Below are 13,036 nucleotides of genomic sequence, written 5' to 3'. Positions count from 1 at the left end.
CGCCTACTGTATTATCACCCATCCCTTGAAGATTGTGAGCCCTCGCGGGCAGGGTCCTCTCTCCTCCTGTACCAGTTATGACTTGTATTGTTTAAGATTATTGTACTTGTTTTTATGTATACCCCCCTCACATGTAAAGCGCCATGGAATAAATGGCGCTATAACAATAAATAATAATAATAATAATAATAATTCAGTCAGAAAAAAAACAAGCGCATGCAGGAGATTTTGGAAATCTCATAAGTTTTGCTGGCACTTTATAAAGCCGCTCTTGGCCACTTTCATATGCAGAATTTCTGCAGCTTTTTCTTCTGCAAATAAGAAGTTTACAGCATTTTACAGCACAAGCAAAGACTGAGCTTTTCCGAGATCTCCTCCACACCCTTTTTTCTCCTGACTGAAGTTCACAACTGCAGTGTTTTTTAAATCTGCATCGTGTCGCTTCTTTCAGCAATTTTTTTTCACCCGTAGAAAGCAATGAAAAAGTTTTAGAAAAGCTGCAGATGTCGCAATGCTGTTTTTCGCTGTGTTTTTGGTGAATAAAACAAACTTTATTAAACATGTACTGTAGACAAAATGAATACTATACAAAAAAACAGCAAAAACTTTAAGGGTCTGTGTCCATAATCAGTAAACTCTGGATGCGGCGTACATCCGCAGCGTCCAACCCGCAGCGGCCAGATGTTACAGCATAGTGGAGGGGATGAACACATGTGGAATCACCGGCGTAAGATGGCAGCACTTTAGACGGAGCACATGTCCGTTGCGTCCAAAGTGCTGCCATTTCCAGATCGTCTGCACATACCCTAAAAAAGGCAGTGTTTTTACTGCCAAGAGAGCCGGCTTTGGCTGCAAAAAAAAAATGCACCAAAAATGCTGACTCCTATGCACACCTGTACTGTATATGTTTATGGTTTACCCTTATTATTTCACATGGGAATTCATTTATTTCTATATCATAAATCCCCTGATTCAGCAGACAATATCCCCGCCTTGTGTCATCCAGACAGTAGTGACAGGAGGTCGCCCTGTCACATTACAAGCAGTGATTAGTGACTGTGGTCAGAGCTGATGCTGATCGCTGCTGTATGTGGCTGTGAAGCCTGAGCCTACAGCGATCAGCGCAGAGCTCGGGACCACAGTGAGGAAATCACTGCACTCTGACCTGTTATTGCTGCTCTTACCAGGTTCTGTGGCTTCACTTAGGCATATCCATTCTCAGGACAGTGCCAGGAGCAGCCATGATCAGGACTCAGGAGGAGACAGGGGTGCAGGCATAGCCCTGCACTGTCACTGTGCTGTAATTGGCACCTCCCCCTCACTCTCAACTTTTAGGCTAAGTGCAGACGTACTTTTTTTGCCCGCAGGTCATTTTTCCTGCGGATTTCTTCTTTTTTTCTTGCGGTTTTCCCCTGCGGATTTGGAGAATGGAGCGGGTGGAAAACCGCACAAAAGAAGTGACATGCTGCATATTTTGAACCACAAGAAAACCTCGCGGGAAAATCCGTAGCGTCTGCACAGCGTTTTTTTTTCTATTGATTAACATGCTACTGTACATCACAATGCGGATATGCAACGTTTCTGCAAGGTAAAATCCGCTGCGGATCCGCTGGAAATCTGCATCGTGTGCACACAGCCTTAACCTGACTGCAGGGAGAAACAGACAGGGGGGCTCAAGGGGCTACTTCAGAGCAATGGACAGCATTATTCACTGCTGTACACCCTCTGGGCACTTGATAAATGGGCTGCAGATGCAGGTGGCCCCCTTTGTAGGTGGGGGCCCCAGGCATCTGCCTGGTCCAAACACTGGCCCTGATGGCCTGTATGCATACTCATCATGCAAGACTCCATTGCTGAACAAAAATCATGTTCAAGCACATTTACAGTTTGCGCAACAACATTTTGACAAGCCTGAGAAATACTTTAGAATATAGTCTGGTCTGATGAGACCAAAATTTAACTCTTTGATCCATAATACACACCATGTTTGGAGGCCAAAAAGCACTGTATATCACCTGAAAAGACCATACCAAGAGTGGAATTTGGAGATGGAAACATCATGGTGTGGGGCTGTTTTTCAGCATATGGCACTTGCAAACTTCACATAATTGAAGGAAGAATGGATAAATGTACTGAGACATTCTTGATAAATATCTGCTGCCATCAACAGGATGATGAAGATGAAACGAGGGTGGATATTTCAGCAAGGCAGTGGTCTTAAACACACAGACAAGGAAACTCTCAATTGATTTCAGAGAAAAAAAATAAAAGTGCTTGAATGGCCTAGCCGATTACCGAACTTGAATCCAATAGAAAATGTATGGAAGGAACTAAAGCTCAGAGTCAGTAGAATGAGCCCACAAGACCTTCAGGATGTGAAGAGTGTTTGTGTCTAAGAAAGGGACAAAATCACACCTGAGCAATGTCTGCAACTGGTTTCTCCATACAGGAGGCGACTTGAAGCTTTATCACCAACAAAGGCTTTTGTATGAAGTATTAATTAAGTTTCAGTAAGTGTATTTAATACTTTTTCCCTCTGTTATTTCTATTTATTACACATAATTTTTGTCCAATTATGGTGTGATTTCTTTGCCTGTGTTGATTGGATGGGTTGTTACCAACACCTGGTGAGAATTTCATGTCAATAGCACCTTTAGAAATATAGTTACTTAGAAAATTGGTCACATGTTCAATACTTATTTCCCCCGCTGTATGCATGTATATATTACTTATATAACGCCATTAATTCCACAGTGCTTTACAGACATTATCAGCACTGTCCTCATTGGGGCTCACAATCTAGATTCCCTATTAGTATGTCTTTGGAGTGTGGCAGGTGGTTGGGAGATAAAAACTGAAGTAATGCTTTACTACATATAAAGGTACTGTCACACTTAGCGATGTACCAGCGATCCCGACCAGCGATATGACGCGGTCAGTATCGCTGGTACATCGCTAAGTGGTCGCTAGTGAGCTGCCACACAGGCAGATCTCACCAGCGACATCGCTGGGGACGGGGGTCGCTACTTACCTGTCACACTAGGCGATCCTGCGTCCTCCCGCCCGGCTCCACGCGTCGCTCGCCTTCACAGCAGGAAGCGCTGCAGGAAGCTGACGATGAGAAACAGTCCTGAATGTTCTCGCGCGATCAGCGATAACCAGCGGGGGAGCCGGTCGTAGGTAAGTATCAGACACAGCGATATCGCTAGCAATATCGCTATAACGTCACAAGTTATAGCGATATTGCTAGCGATATCTCTTAGTGTGACATGCCCTTTAGACTAAAAGGGATTAATCGGCCATGACAGATTAATTGTGAGCAGCTGATAAGTTGTGAGAGACTGCAGCTCACTATATGAACACCCTTGGGTGTGGTTCACTGTGTAAATTGAGACCTGTTTGTCTCACACATGCATGTGTGTATGGAGTTGTGTAGATCTCCTGGATTTAATACCCTTGCTAAAGGACTAGAAAGCTGGACTCTAAAAGGGGTTTTACACATAGCGATATCGCTAACAATATCGCTAAAGCATCACCGATTTGGTGACGCAGCAGCGATATCGCTATGTGTGATACTCACCTCCGACCGGCTCCCCCGCTGTCCATCGCTGATCGCGCAGCTCCATTTCTCGTCGGGCGCTTCCTGCTGGCGCCGACGAGCAACGCGTGGACGCGGATGGGAGGACGTCAGGATCGCCGCGTCTGAAAGGTAAGTAACGACCGCTAGATCGCTGCTGCATCGCTGTGAGATATGCCTGTGTGGCAGCTCACTGGCGACCACTAGCACCAGCGATCCTGACCGGGTCATATCGTGGTCGGGATCGCTGGTGCATCGCTAAATGTAAAGGGGCCTTAAGCTAGGTGGGCTAACCAGCACTATTGTATGGACTTTATGCTTTATGTTGTACGTTGACCCGGACAAGGGCAGTATTTGATTCCTGTGATGTGGTTTATTAGGATTGCAGTAAACCAGTTGGAATATATACTATACAGTATCTTTTGCTGGCCCCTCCTCCTCATCTTCCCCTTACTGTTGGGGTTCCTCAAGGATCAGTCCTAGGCCCCCTCCTCTTCTCTTTGTATACTGCCCCTATTGGTCAAACAATCAGTAGATTTGGTTTCCAGTACCATCTCTATGCTGATGACACCCAATTATACGCTTCTTCTCCTGACATCACGCCAGCCTTTCTAGAAAACACCGGCAATTGTCTATACGCTGTGTCTAACATCATGTCCTCACTATATCTGAAACTGAACCTGTCAAAGACTGAACTCCTTGTGTTTCCTCCCGCTACTAATGTACCTATACCCGACATTGCCATTTCCGTGTGTGGTTCCACTATTACTGCCCAGCAACATGCCCGCTGTCTTGGGGTCATACTTGACTCCGAGCTTTCCTTTGTCCCCCACATCCGATCACTGGCTCGCTCTTGTTATCTGCACCTCAAACACATTTCTAGAATTCGACCTTTTCTTACTTTTGACTCTCCCCCCTCCAATCTGTCTTGAATGCTGCTGCCAGGATCATATTCCTCACCAGTCGTTACACCGATGCCTCTATCTTGTGCCAGTCATTACACTGGCTACCCATCCACTCCAGAATTCAGTATAAACTTATTACCCTCACCCACAAAGCCCTCCATAGCTCAGCACCACCCTACATCTCCTCCCTTGTTACCACCCACCTTTCGGGTCTACCTCTTTCCTCATAGATTGTAAGCTTGCGAGCAGGGCCCTCATTCCTCTTGGTATCTGTTATGATCTATGTGATTATTGTTATGCTGTAATGTCTATCATCTGTACAAGTCCCCTCTGAAATGTAAAGTGCTGCGGAATAGGTCGGCGCTATAGAAATAAAATTTATTATTATATATATACACTCACTGGCCACTTTATTAGGTACACCTGTCCAACTGTGTGTTAAGACTTAATTTCTAATCAGCCAATCACATGGCGGCAACTCAGTGCATTTAGGCATGTAGACATGGTCAAGACAATCTCCTGCAGTTCAAACCGAGCATCAGTATGGGGAAGAAAGGTGATTTGAGTGCCTTTGAACGTGGCATGATTGTTGGTGCCAGAAGGGCTGGTCTGAGTATTTCAGAAACTGCTGATCTACTGGGATTTTCACGCACAACCATCTCTAGGGTTTACAGAGAATGGTCCGAAAAAGAAAAAAAATCCAGTGAGCGGCAGTTCTGTGGCCGGAAATGCCTTGTTGATGCCAGAGGTCAGAGGAGAATGGGCAGACTGGTTCGAGCTGATAGAAAGGCAACAGTGACTCAAATTGCCACCCGTTACAACCAAGGTAGGCAGAAGAGCATCTCTGAACGCACAGTGCGTCGAACTTTGAGGCAGATGGGCTACAGCAGCAGAAGACCACTCCGGGTACCACTCCTCTCAGCTAAGAACAGGAAACTGAGGCTACAATTTGCACAAGCTCATCGAAATTGGACAGTAGAAGATTGGAAAAACGTTGCCTGGTCTGATGAGTCTCGATTTCTGCTGCGACATTCGGATGGTAGGGTCAGAATTTGGCGTAAACAACATGAAAGCATGGATCCATCCTGCCTTGTATCAACGGTTCAGGCTGGTGGTGGTGGTGTCATGGTGTGGGGAATTTTTTCTTGGCACTCTTTGGGCCCCTTGGTACCAATTGAGCATCGTTGCAACGCCACAGCCTACCTGAGTATTGTTGCTGACCATGTCCATCCCTTTATGACCACAATGTACCCAACATCTGATGGCTACTTTCAGCAGGATAATGCGCCATGTCATAAAGCTCGAATCATCTCAGATTGGTTTCTTGAACATGACAATGAGTTCACTGTACTCAAATGGCCTCCTCAGTCACCAGATCTCAATCCAATAGAGCATCTTTGGGATGTGGTGGAACGGGAGATTCGCATCAGGGATGTGCAGCCGACAAATCTGCGCCAACTGTGTGATGCCATCATGTCAATATGGTCCAAAATCTCTGAGGAATGCTTCCAGCACCTTGTTGAATCTCTGCCACGAAGAATTGAGGCAGTTCTGAAGGCAAAAGGGGGTCCAACCCGTTACTAGCATGGTGTACCTAATAAAGTGGCCAGTGAGTGTATATATATACATATATATATATAAAAATATATATATATATATATTATACACACACAGTGGCATGTAAAAGTTCGGGCACCCCTAGTCATTTACTCTTATTGTGAACAGTTAAGTGTGTTGAATATGAAATGATCTCTAAAGGGCCTAAGGGTATGTGCATACGTATGCAGAAAATTCCTGACAGAAACCTGGACTCCTTCCAAGAAAACATGCGTTTTTTTCAGCGCGTTTTTGCGTGTTTTCCATGCGTTTTTTGCGCAAAAACACGCGTTTTTGATGCGTTTTTTTCCGTGTCTCATAGAAAATAGCTAGAAATGCGGATTTTTTAGCAAAATTAATGAGCATGCTGCGTTTTTTACTGCGATGCGTTTTTTTGCGGAAAAAAATGCAACAATATGCACAAAAAGTCCAGAATTCATTAAAATGATTGGGATGCTTCTTGTAAGCGTCTTTTAAGCGTTTTTGCCGGTAAAAACACTTAAAAACGTGAAAAAAACGCTTACGTGTGCACACAGCCTAAAGTTGAAGATGATACATTTCCTTTGTATTTTAGGCAAATATATTCTGTCATTTTTGACATTTTAAAAATTACAAAAATGAAAATGGTCCAACGCAAAAGTTTAGGCACCCTTAGAGATTTGCGTGCGCAGATAACTGTGACCAAGGTTTCAGACCTTAATTAGCCTGTTAGGGCTTCTTCACTTTAATCGTTAGAAAAGGCCAGGTGATGCAAATTTCCCAACTTTATAAAAACCCACCCTCCTCTAACCTTGTGCCAAAAAACAGCAGCCATGGGGACTTCTAAGCAGCTGCCTAGCATTTTGAAAATGAGAATGGTGGAGGCCCACAAAGCAGGAGAAGGCTATAAGAAGATAGCAAAGTGTTTTCAAGTTCCCCTTTCCTCAGTTTAAAATGTAATTAAGAAACAGTGAAGATCAAGATAAGTTCTGGAAGACCAAACAAAATTTCAGTGAGAGTTGTTGGTAGGATTGCTATAGAGGCAAATCAGAACCCCCCCTTGACTGCAAAAGACCTTCAGAAAGATTTAGCAGATTCTGGAGTTGTAGTACATTGTTCTACTGTTGAGAGACAACTGAACAAATATGGCCCTCATGCAAAAGGTAGATACTAGGTACTAACCATGCAAGGTGCCCAAACATTTGTATTGGCCCATTATCCTTTACGTAATTTTTAAAATGTAAAAAAATGACAATAAATTATTTTTTTTTTTACTAAAATACAAAGGAAATGTGTCATCTTTAGCCATTTTAGAGATAATTTAATCTTCAACTTTCTTAACTGTTCACTATAGCAGTCATTTTGACCAGTGGTGCCCAAACTATTACAAGCCACTATATATGCATTATATGGTGTTTTTTCATACTGATAACAAGTTCAAACAGGTGCCATTACTATAGGTAATGAGTGGAGGACAGAGGAGCCTCTTAAAGAGGAAGTTACAGGTCTGTGAGAGCCAGAAATCTTGCATGTTTTTAGGTGACCAAATACTTATTTTCCACCATAACTTTCAAAATAAATCTTGCCAAATCAGACAAGGTGATTTTCTGGATTTGTTTTCTCATTTTGACTCACATAGTTGTGGTCTACCCATGATGTCAATTACAGGCCTCTCTCATCTTTTTAAGTGGGAGAACTTGCACAATTGGTGGCTGACTAAATACATACATACCCACATACTAAAATTCACACATATGCTTATCTATCTATCTATCTATCTATCTATCTATCTATCTATCTATCTATCTATCTATCTATCTATATATATCACGCTCTCTCTCCCTCTCCCTATATGTAATATATATATATTATACAGTGTGTATATATGTGTATATATATATATATATATTATATATAAAGCTCAAGTGTATGTATATGTGTGTGTATGTCCGGGATTGGCATCCGCACCGTTGCAGCTACAGCCACAAAATTTGCCACAGTCACACGTCTGGACCCCGAGAGCGTCCTAGGCTATGTTGTGAGGCGAAATTTTAACCCCGCGCGTTCCAATTCACCAAACAATTTTGCCCATATCTACATAATGGGGAAAAAGTGTGTGTGTGTCAATCCCCGCCCCTCATTATGATGTCATAATGGTTGCCATGGCGACTCTGATGTCATCATAGGTTGCAAGCCCCGCCGCTCATTATGATGTCATAATGGTTGACTATGGGATGGAGGATGTGTGATTGGTATATGGGCACAGGACTATGGGATGGAGGATATGTATGACGGGTATATGGGCACAGGACTATGGGATGGAGGATATATATGACGGGTATATGGGCACAGGACTATGGGATGAAGGATATGTATGACGGGTATATGGGCACAGGACTATGGGATGGCGGATATGTATGACGGGTATATGGGCACGGGACTATGGGATGGAGGATATGTATGATGGGTATATGGGCATGGGACTATGAGATGAAGGATGTGTGATGGGTATATGGGCACTCGACTATGGGATGGCGAATATGTATGATGGGTATATGGGCATAGAACTATGGGATGTAGGATGTGTGATGGGTATTTGGGCATGGGACTATGGGATGGAGGTTGTGTGATGGGTATATGGGCACTCGACTATGGGATGGAGGATTTGTATGATGGGTATATGGGCACGGGCCTATGGGATCGTGGATATGTATGATGGGTATATGGGCACGGGACTATGGGATGGAGGATAATTATAATTTGCTATAACTAACCACAGTTAGTTACTATGCCCGGGCAGCGCCGGGCTCTTCAGCTAGTAATATATAAAGCTCAATGTGTGTATATGTGTGTGTGTATGTCCGGCATTGGCATCTGCACCGTCGCAGCTACAGCCACAAAATTTTGCACAGTCACACGTCTGGACCCCGAGAGCATCATAGGCTATGTTGTGATGCGAAATTTTAACCCCGCGCGTTCCAATTGACCAAACAATTTTGCCTATTATTCTTATCATTTCTATGGTGTTATCGTCCTTCTGTAAAGCTGGAAATAACACAATTTATTACCATGCCAACACAGACCACCCTCTGACACAGACTGCAGGGGGAGCCCAGTATCACACAGGATAGGATTAGATACACAGCTCAGCAGTCAGTATCACACAGGATAGGATTAGATACACAGCTAAGCATTCAGTATCACACAGGATAGGATTAGATACACAGCTCAGCACACAGTATCACACAGGATAGTATTAGATACACGGCTCAGCAGTCAGTATCACACAGGATAGGATTAGATACACGGCTCAGCACACAGTATCACACAGAATAGGATTAGATACACAGCTCAGCAGTCAGTATCACACAGGATAGGATTAGATACACGGCTGAGCAGTCAGTAACACACATGATAGGATTAGGTACACAGCTCAGCAGTCAGTATCACACAGGATAGGATTAGATACACAGCTCCGCACACAGTATCACACAGAATAGTATTAGATACATGGCTCTGCAGTCAGTATCACACAGGATAGGATTAGATACACGGCTGAGCAGACAGTATCACACAGGTTAGGATTAGATACACTGCTCAGCAGAAAGTATCACACAGGAGAGGATTAGGTACACAGCTCAGCAGACATTATCACACAGGATAGGGTTAGATACACAGATACACATGTTTATCAAAAGGCTCTTGAATGAGTTGAAAATAAAATACTATCAATACTTGGGTAATCGTTTAGTTAATTTGTGCTGCAAATCTGTAGTGTTGAATATATGATGTGAAATGTTTTTATGTGCAATATAATCATTATAATTTGTTATAACTAACCACAGTTGGTTACTATGCCCAGGCAACGCCGGGCTCTTCAGCTAGTGTATATGTGTATATATATATTTATAATATATATACACGCAATATGTACGGTATATAGAAAAAAATAATTTATACATGCAAATTATTTCAACTCGATTAGAATAAAGAGTGCAAGATGTGCAGTATATACATATTTATTAATGATAAGCCCCAGTCTGGAGGATATGTTTGCTTTTCACAATCGCTAAACAGCACTTGGCAAAATAAATTACTTTTGTAGGATTTGAAGCCTTGTATTCTAAAGTACATGGCATAAGCTGAGCGCCTGGTTTTCAATTCATGCATGAATTATTCTATTCCATTCATTTAACTGACATGAAATACAATATTTCCTTTACGTTGCTGCCCAGCTCTGCTTCATATACTTCCATCTGTGGGGCTGTCACCGGAAACTCTCCCAGCGCTTGGCCAACATGAGTGGGGTAAGAAGGAAGGATCAATTCAATGAATTAAAGGGAATGTATCATCCGAAAATGACCAATTATTTATTTATTTTTTGTGGTTTATGGTAAATTAAAGTTTTATTCAGTTTTTACAAAGTAAAATCAATCCAGCAACGTAATAATACTGAAATGCATTATACATGAAACAGTCATGCAGGTATTTGGCATCATAGTCGTATGCATTCAGTAGTGTGAAGTTGTTTTTGTGGTTTATTGTATTGTGTAAAATGTTATATATTTTATATCACAATCTGTATTTAAAAGATAAAATGTATGCATAGATAATATATATATATTTTTATTAATCTTGCTCTGTCCATTAAGGGATATTTTAGACTATTCATGTTCTTTACAGGCTAATTAGAAGTCTCCTTATCAGGGTTACAATGGCAGGTGACAATGTGACAGTTGACCTTGCTCCTCCTCTCTTTGCGATGGTCTTAAGCCCCTGGTCAGGATCGCTGGTGAGCTGTCAAACAGGCAGATCTCACCAGCGATCAGGACCAGCGACGACGCGGGTAACAAGCGTGCGCGTTGCTTAGTTACCCGCTGTGTATCTTGGATACCAGCGTGCTCGCGCTGGGAGCTGGTATCCAAGGTACTCAGCGGGTAACTAAGCAACGCGCACGCTTAGTTACCCGCAGTTTACCTTGGATACCAGCTCCCAGCGTCTGCTTACAGTGCTGGGAGCTCGCTGATCGATGGTCTCCCGCAGCGATGCGTGCTGGCCAGCGGGAGACCAATGATCAAAAAAATGTCCTGGACATTAGAGCACAATCAGCGATACCCGGCGGGGGGGGGGGCGGTCGCTGATACGTGTCATACGTGTCACACACAGCGAGATCGTTGGTGAGATTGCTGTTGCGTCACAAAACTTGTGACTCAGCAGCGATCTTGCTAGCGATCTCGCTGTGTGTGACGGGGGCTTTAGCTCACACATTAGATGTGTCAATACAAAAGATCTGACTGGTCTGTTGCTCCTAATGGTTTCTTGGATAACATAACAGTGACCAGTTTGAAAATTGCGAGATTACATTTTTTTTTAAATAAATATTGTGATATGACAAACATTTTTTAAACATAAAAAACAATTTCAATAATAAGTAATTTCTCTATTTCTCTATCTCTTCATTGGGGGACACAAGTAACCATGGGTATAGACTGCTGTCTCTAGGAGGCTGACACTAGGCAAAACAGTTAGTTCCTCAGCAGGATACACCCACCGACTGGCACAGAGCTAATCAGTTTTAGCTTAGTGTTATTAGGAGGCAGACAGAGGTCCTCTCCCAAACCAATTTCTACCTTAGGACGTCATTGTATTTTATTACTGTTTTTCCTTTATTTCGGGCTGAGCTTGTTACTACAGGCAGCAGAGTGTAACAGTTCACTCTGATTTCCCACCTAGAGACCGAGAGAACAGTGTTGTCTTATCCACATCGTACCCTCTTGTGTCTACATGGCAGGACCATACCCTCCAACACATCACGAGTGTCTTGGGACGGCCAGGAGGAGAAGGTCCTTGCCACCCAACCCCAGCCCAGTCATCCACCATAGCGATATGGTACCAGGGGGAAAACGGAACAATTCCAATGACCCTTCATACCAGGGTTCCTGAAGACCGTCTTCCACTCAGTGAAGAAGTTGGGACCACATCTGAACAGTTACCCTCTCTCTTTCCTCTTCCATGCCATTGCTGATATGGGGGGGCACCTATGTATAGGGTACAATTCTCTGCAGGCTCCCTATGGACTTTTCTCAAAGGATCCTCCCTCCTTCCTTATCTAACTGTGGTTTCTCTGCCTTTTATCCATTCAGACAGTTTTTAAGCTGAAGACACATGAGGACTCACCAGCCCGACCTCACAATCTCCCCTCCGGCTGGACACTCATATCTAGGCCCGAACTTTCCCCAGAGCTTGCTCCATATTTGCCATGCCCCCCGTCTTCCTTCTTGATCGCATGTGCTTCTCTGCGCTTTTTTTTCTGCAGCCCTGCCCTGCAGCCAATCCTCTTCTTCCACCTTGGATGGTCCCGTCCTTGGAGCGCAATCCCCGCCCATTTTTCCGGACACTGCCCCCTCTCCTATCACTCTGCTCCCTCTCTCATCACTCTGCTCCATTACGCCATTACTAAGCCATGAAGCCGAACACAACACACGTCCTCCCTTCCGGCACCTCCGGGATCCTTCTCTGGACCAGTCACTTCTCAAATGCTCTCTGGACCCGGTAGGTTCTGTCCTTTGGTGCATACAGGGTCAGTACTCCTAACCAGTTCTGCCCTGGTATACTGTGTCTGACCCTAGGTAGACTTGCTACCGGTCATCTCCCCTCCACTCTTATTTTTCACTTTGTGTGCTCCTCCTGCAAGAAAAAGTTGACCTCAGGTCAGCAATTGGCCTTCTGCCCCGACTGCAGCCTTCCTTATGATGCAGACTTCCCAGGAGGCCCCAACTGCCTGGGATGAGTGTGTACCCCCTCCCCCCAAGTGGACTGCCATGCTATCTTAATCCGTCGCCAACCTAACCAAGGTTTCCCTGACACCGGTCTTAGTTATTGAGCGTAATAAGCTGTGTTTTTTCTGTGGAGACGCCTCTCATACTATTTCTGTCTGCCCTAAACGAGAGAAACGTTTTGCACACACATTTGCTGTGGG

The 13,036-nt window shown here is 43.9% G+C and overlaps 1 protein-coding gene across 4 annotated transcripts in view; it reads left to right on the top strand.

The window, feature by feature from the left end:
- TMEM268 (transmembrane protein 268) overlaps positions 1-13,036 on the top strand; it is a 94,164-nt gene that overhangs the window by 33,181 nt on the left and 47,947 nt on the right. For all 4 annotated transcript variants that reach the window (XM_073590830.1, XM_073590829.1, XM_073590831.1 and 1 more), the window contains exon 7: positions 10,293-10,364. In XM_073590830.1, coding sequence (XP_073446931.1) covers positions 10,293-10,364 — 72 coding nt within the window. The remainder of the gene's footprint in view (positions 1-10,292; positions 10,365-13,036) is intronic.

The sequence above is a fragment of the Dendrobates tinctorius genome, unplaced genomic scaffold (assembly GCF_039654945.1).
Source record: "Dendrobates tinctorius isolate UK_male_01 unplaced genomic scaffold, ASM3965494v1 ptg000120l, whole genome shotgun sequence".
Lineage (NCBI taxonomy): Eukaryota > Metazoa > Chordata > Amphibia > Anura > Dendrobatidae > Dendrobates > Dendrobates tinctorius.
The sequence above is the reverse complement of the archived record's forward strand: the minus strand, read 5'-3'. Positions and strand labels throughout refer to the sequence as shown.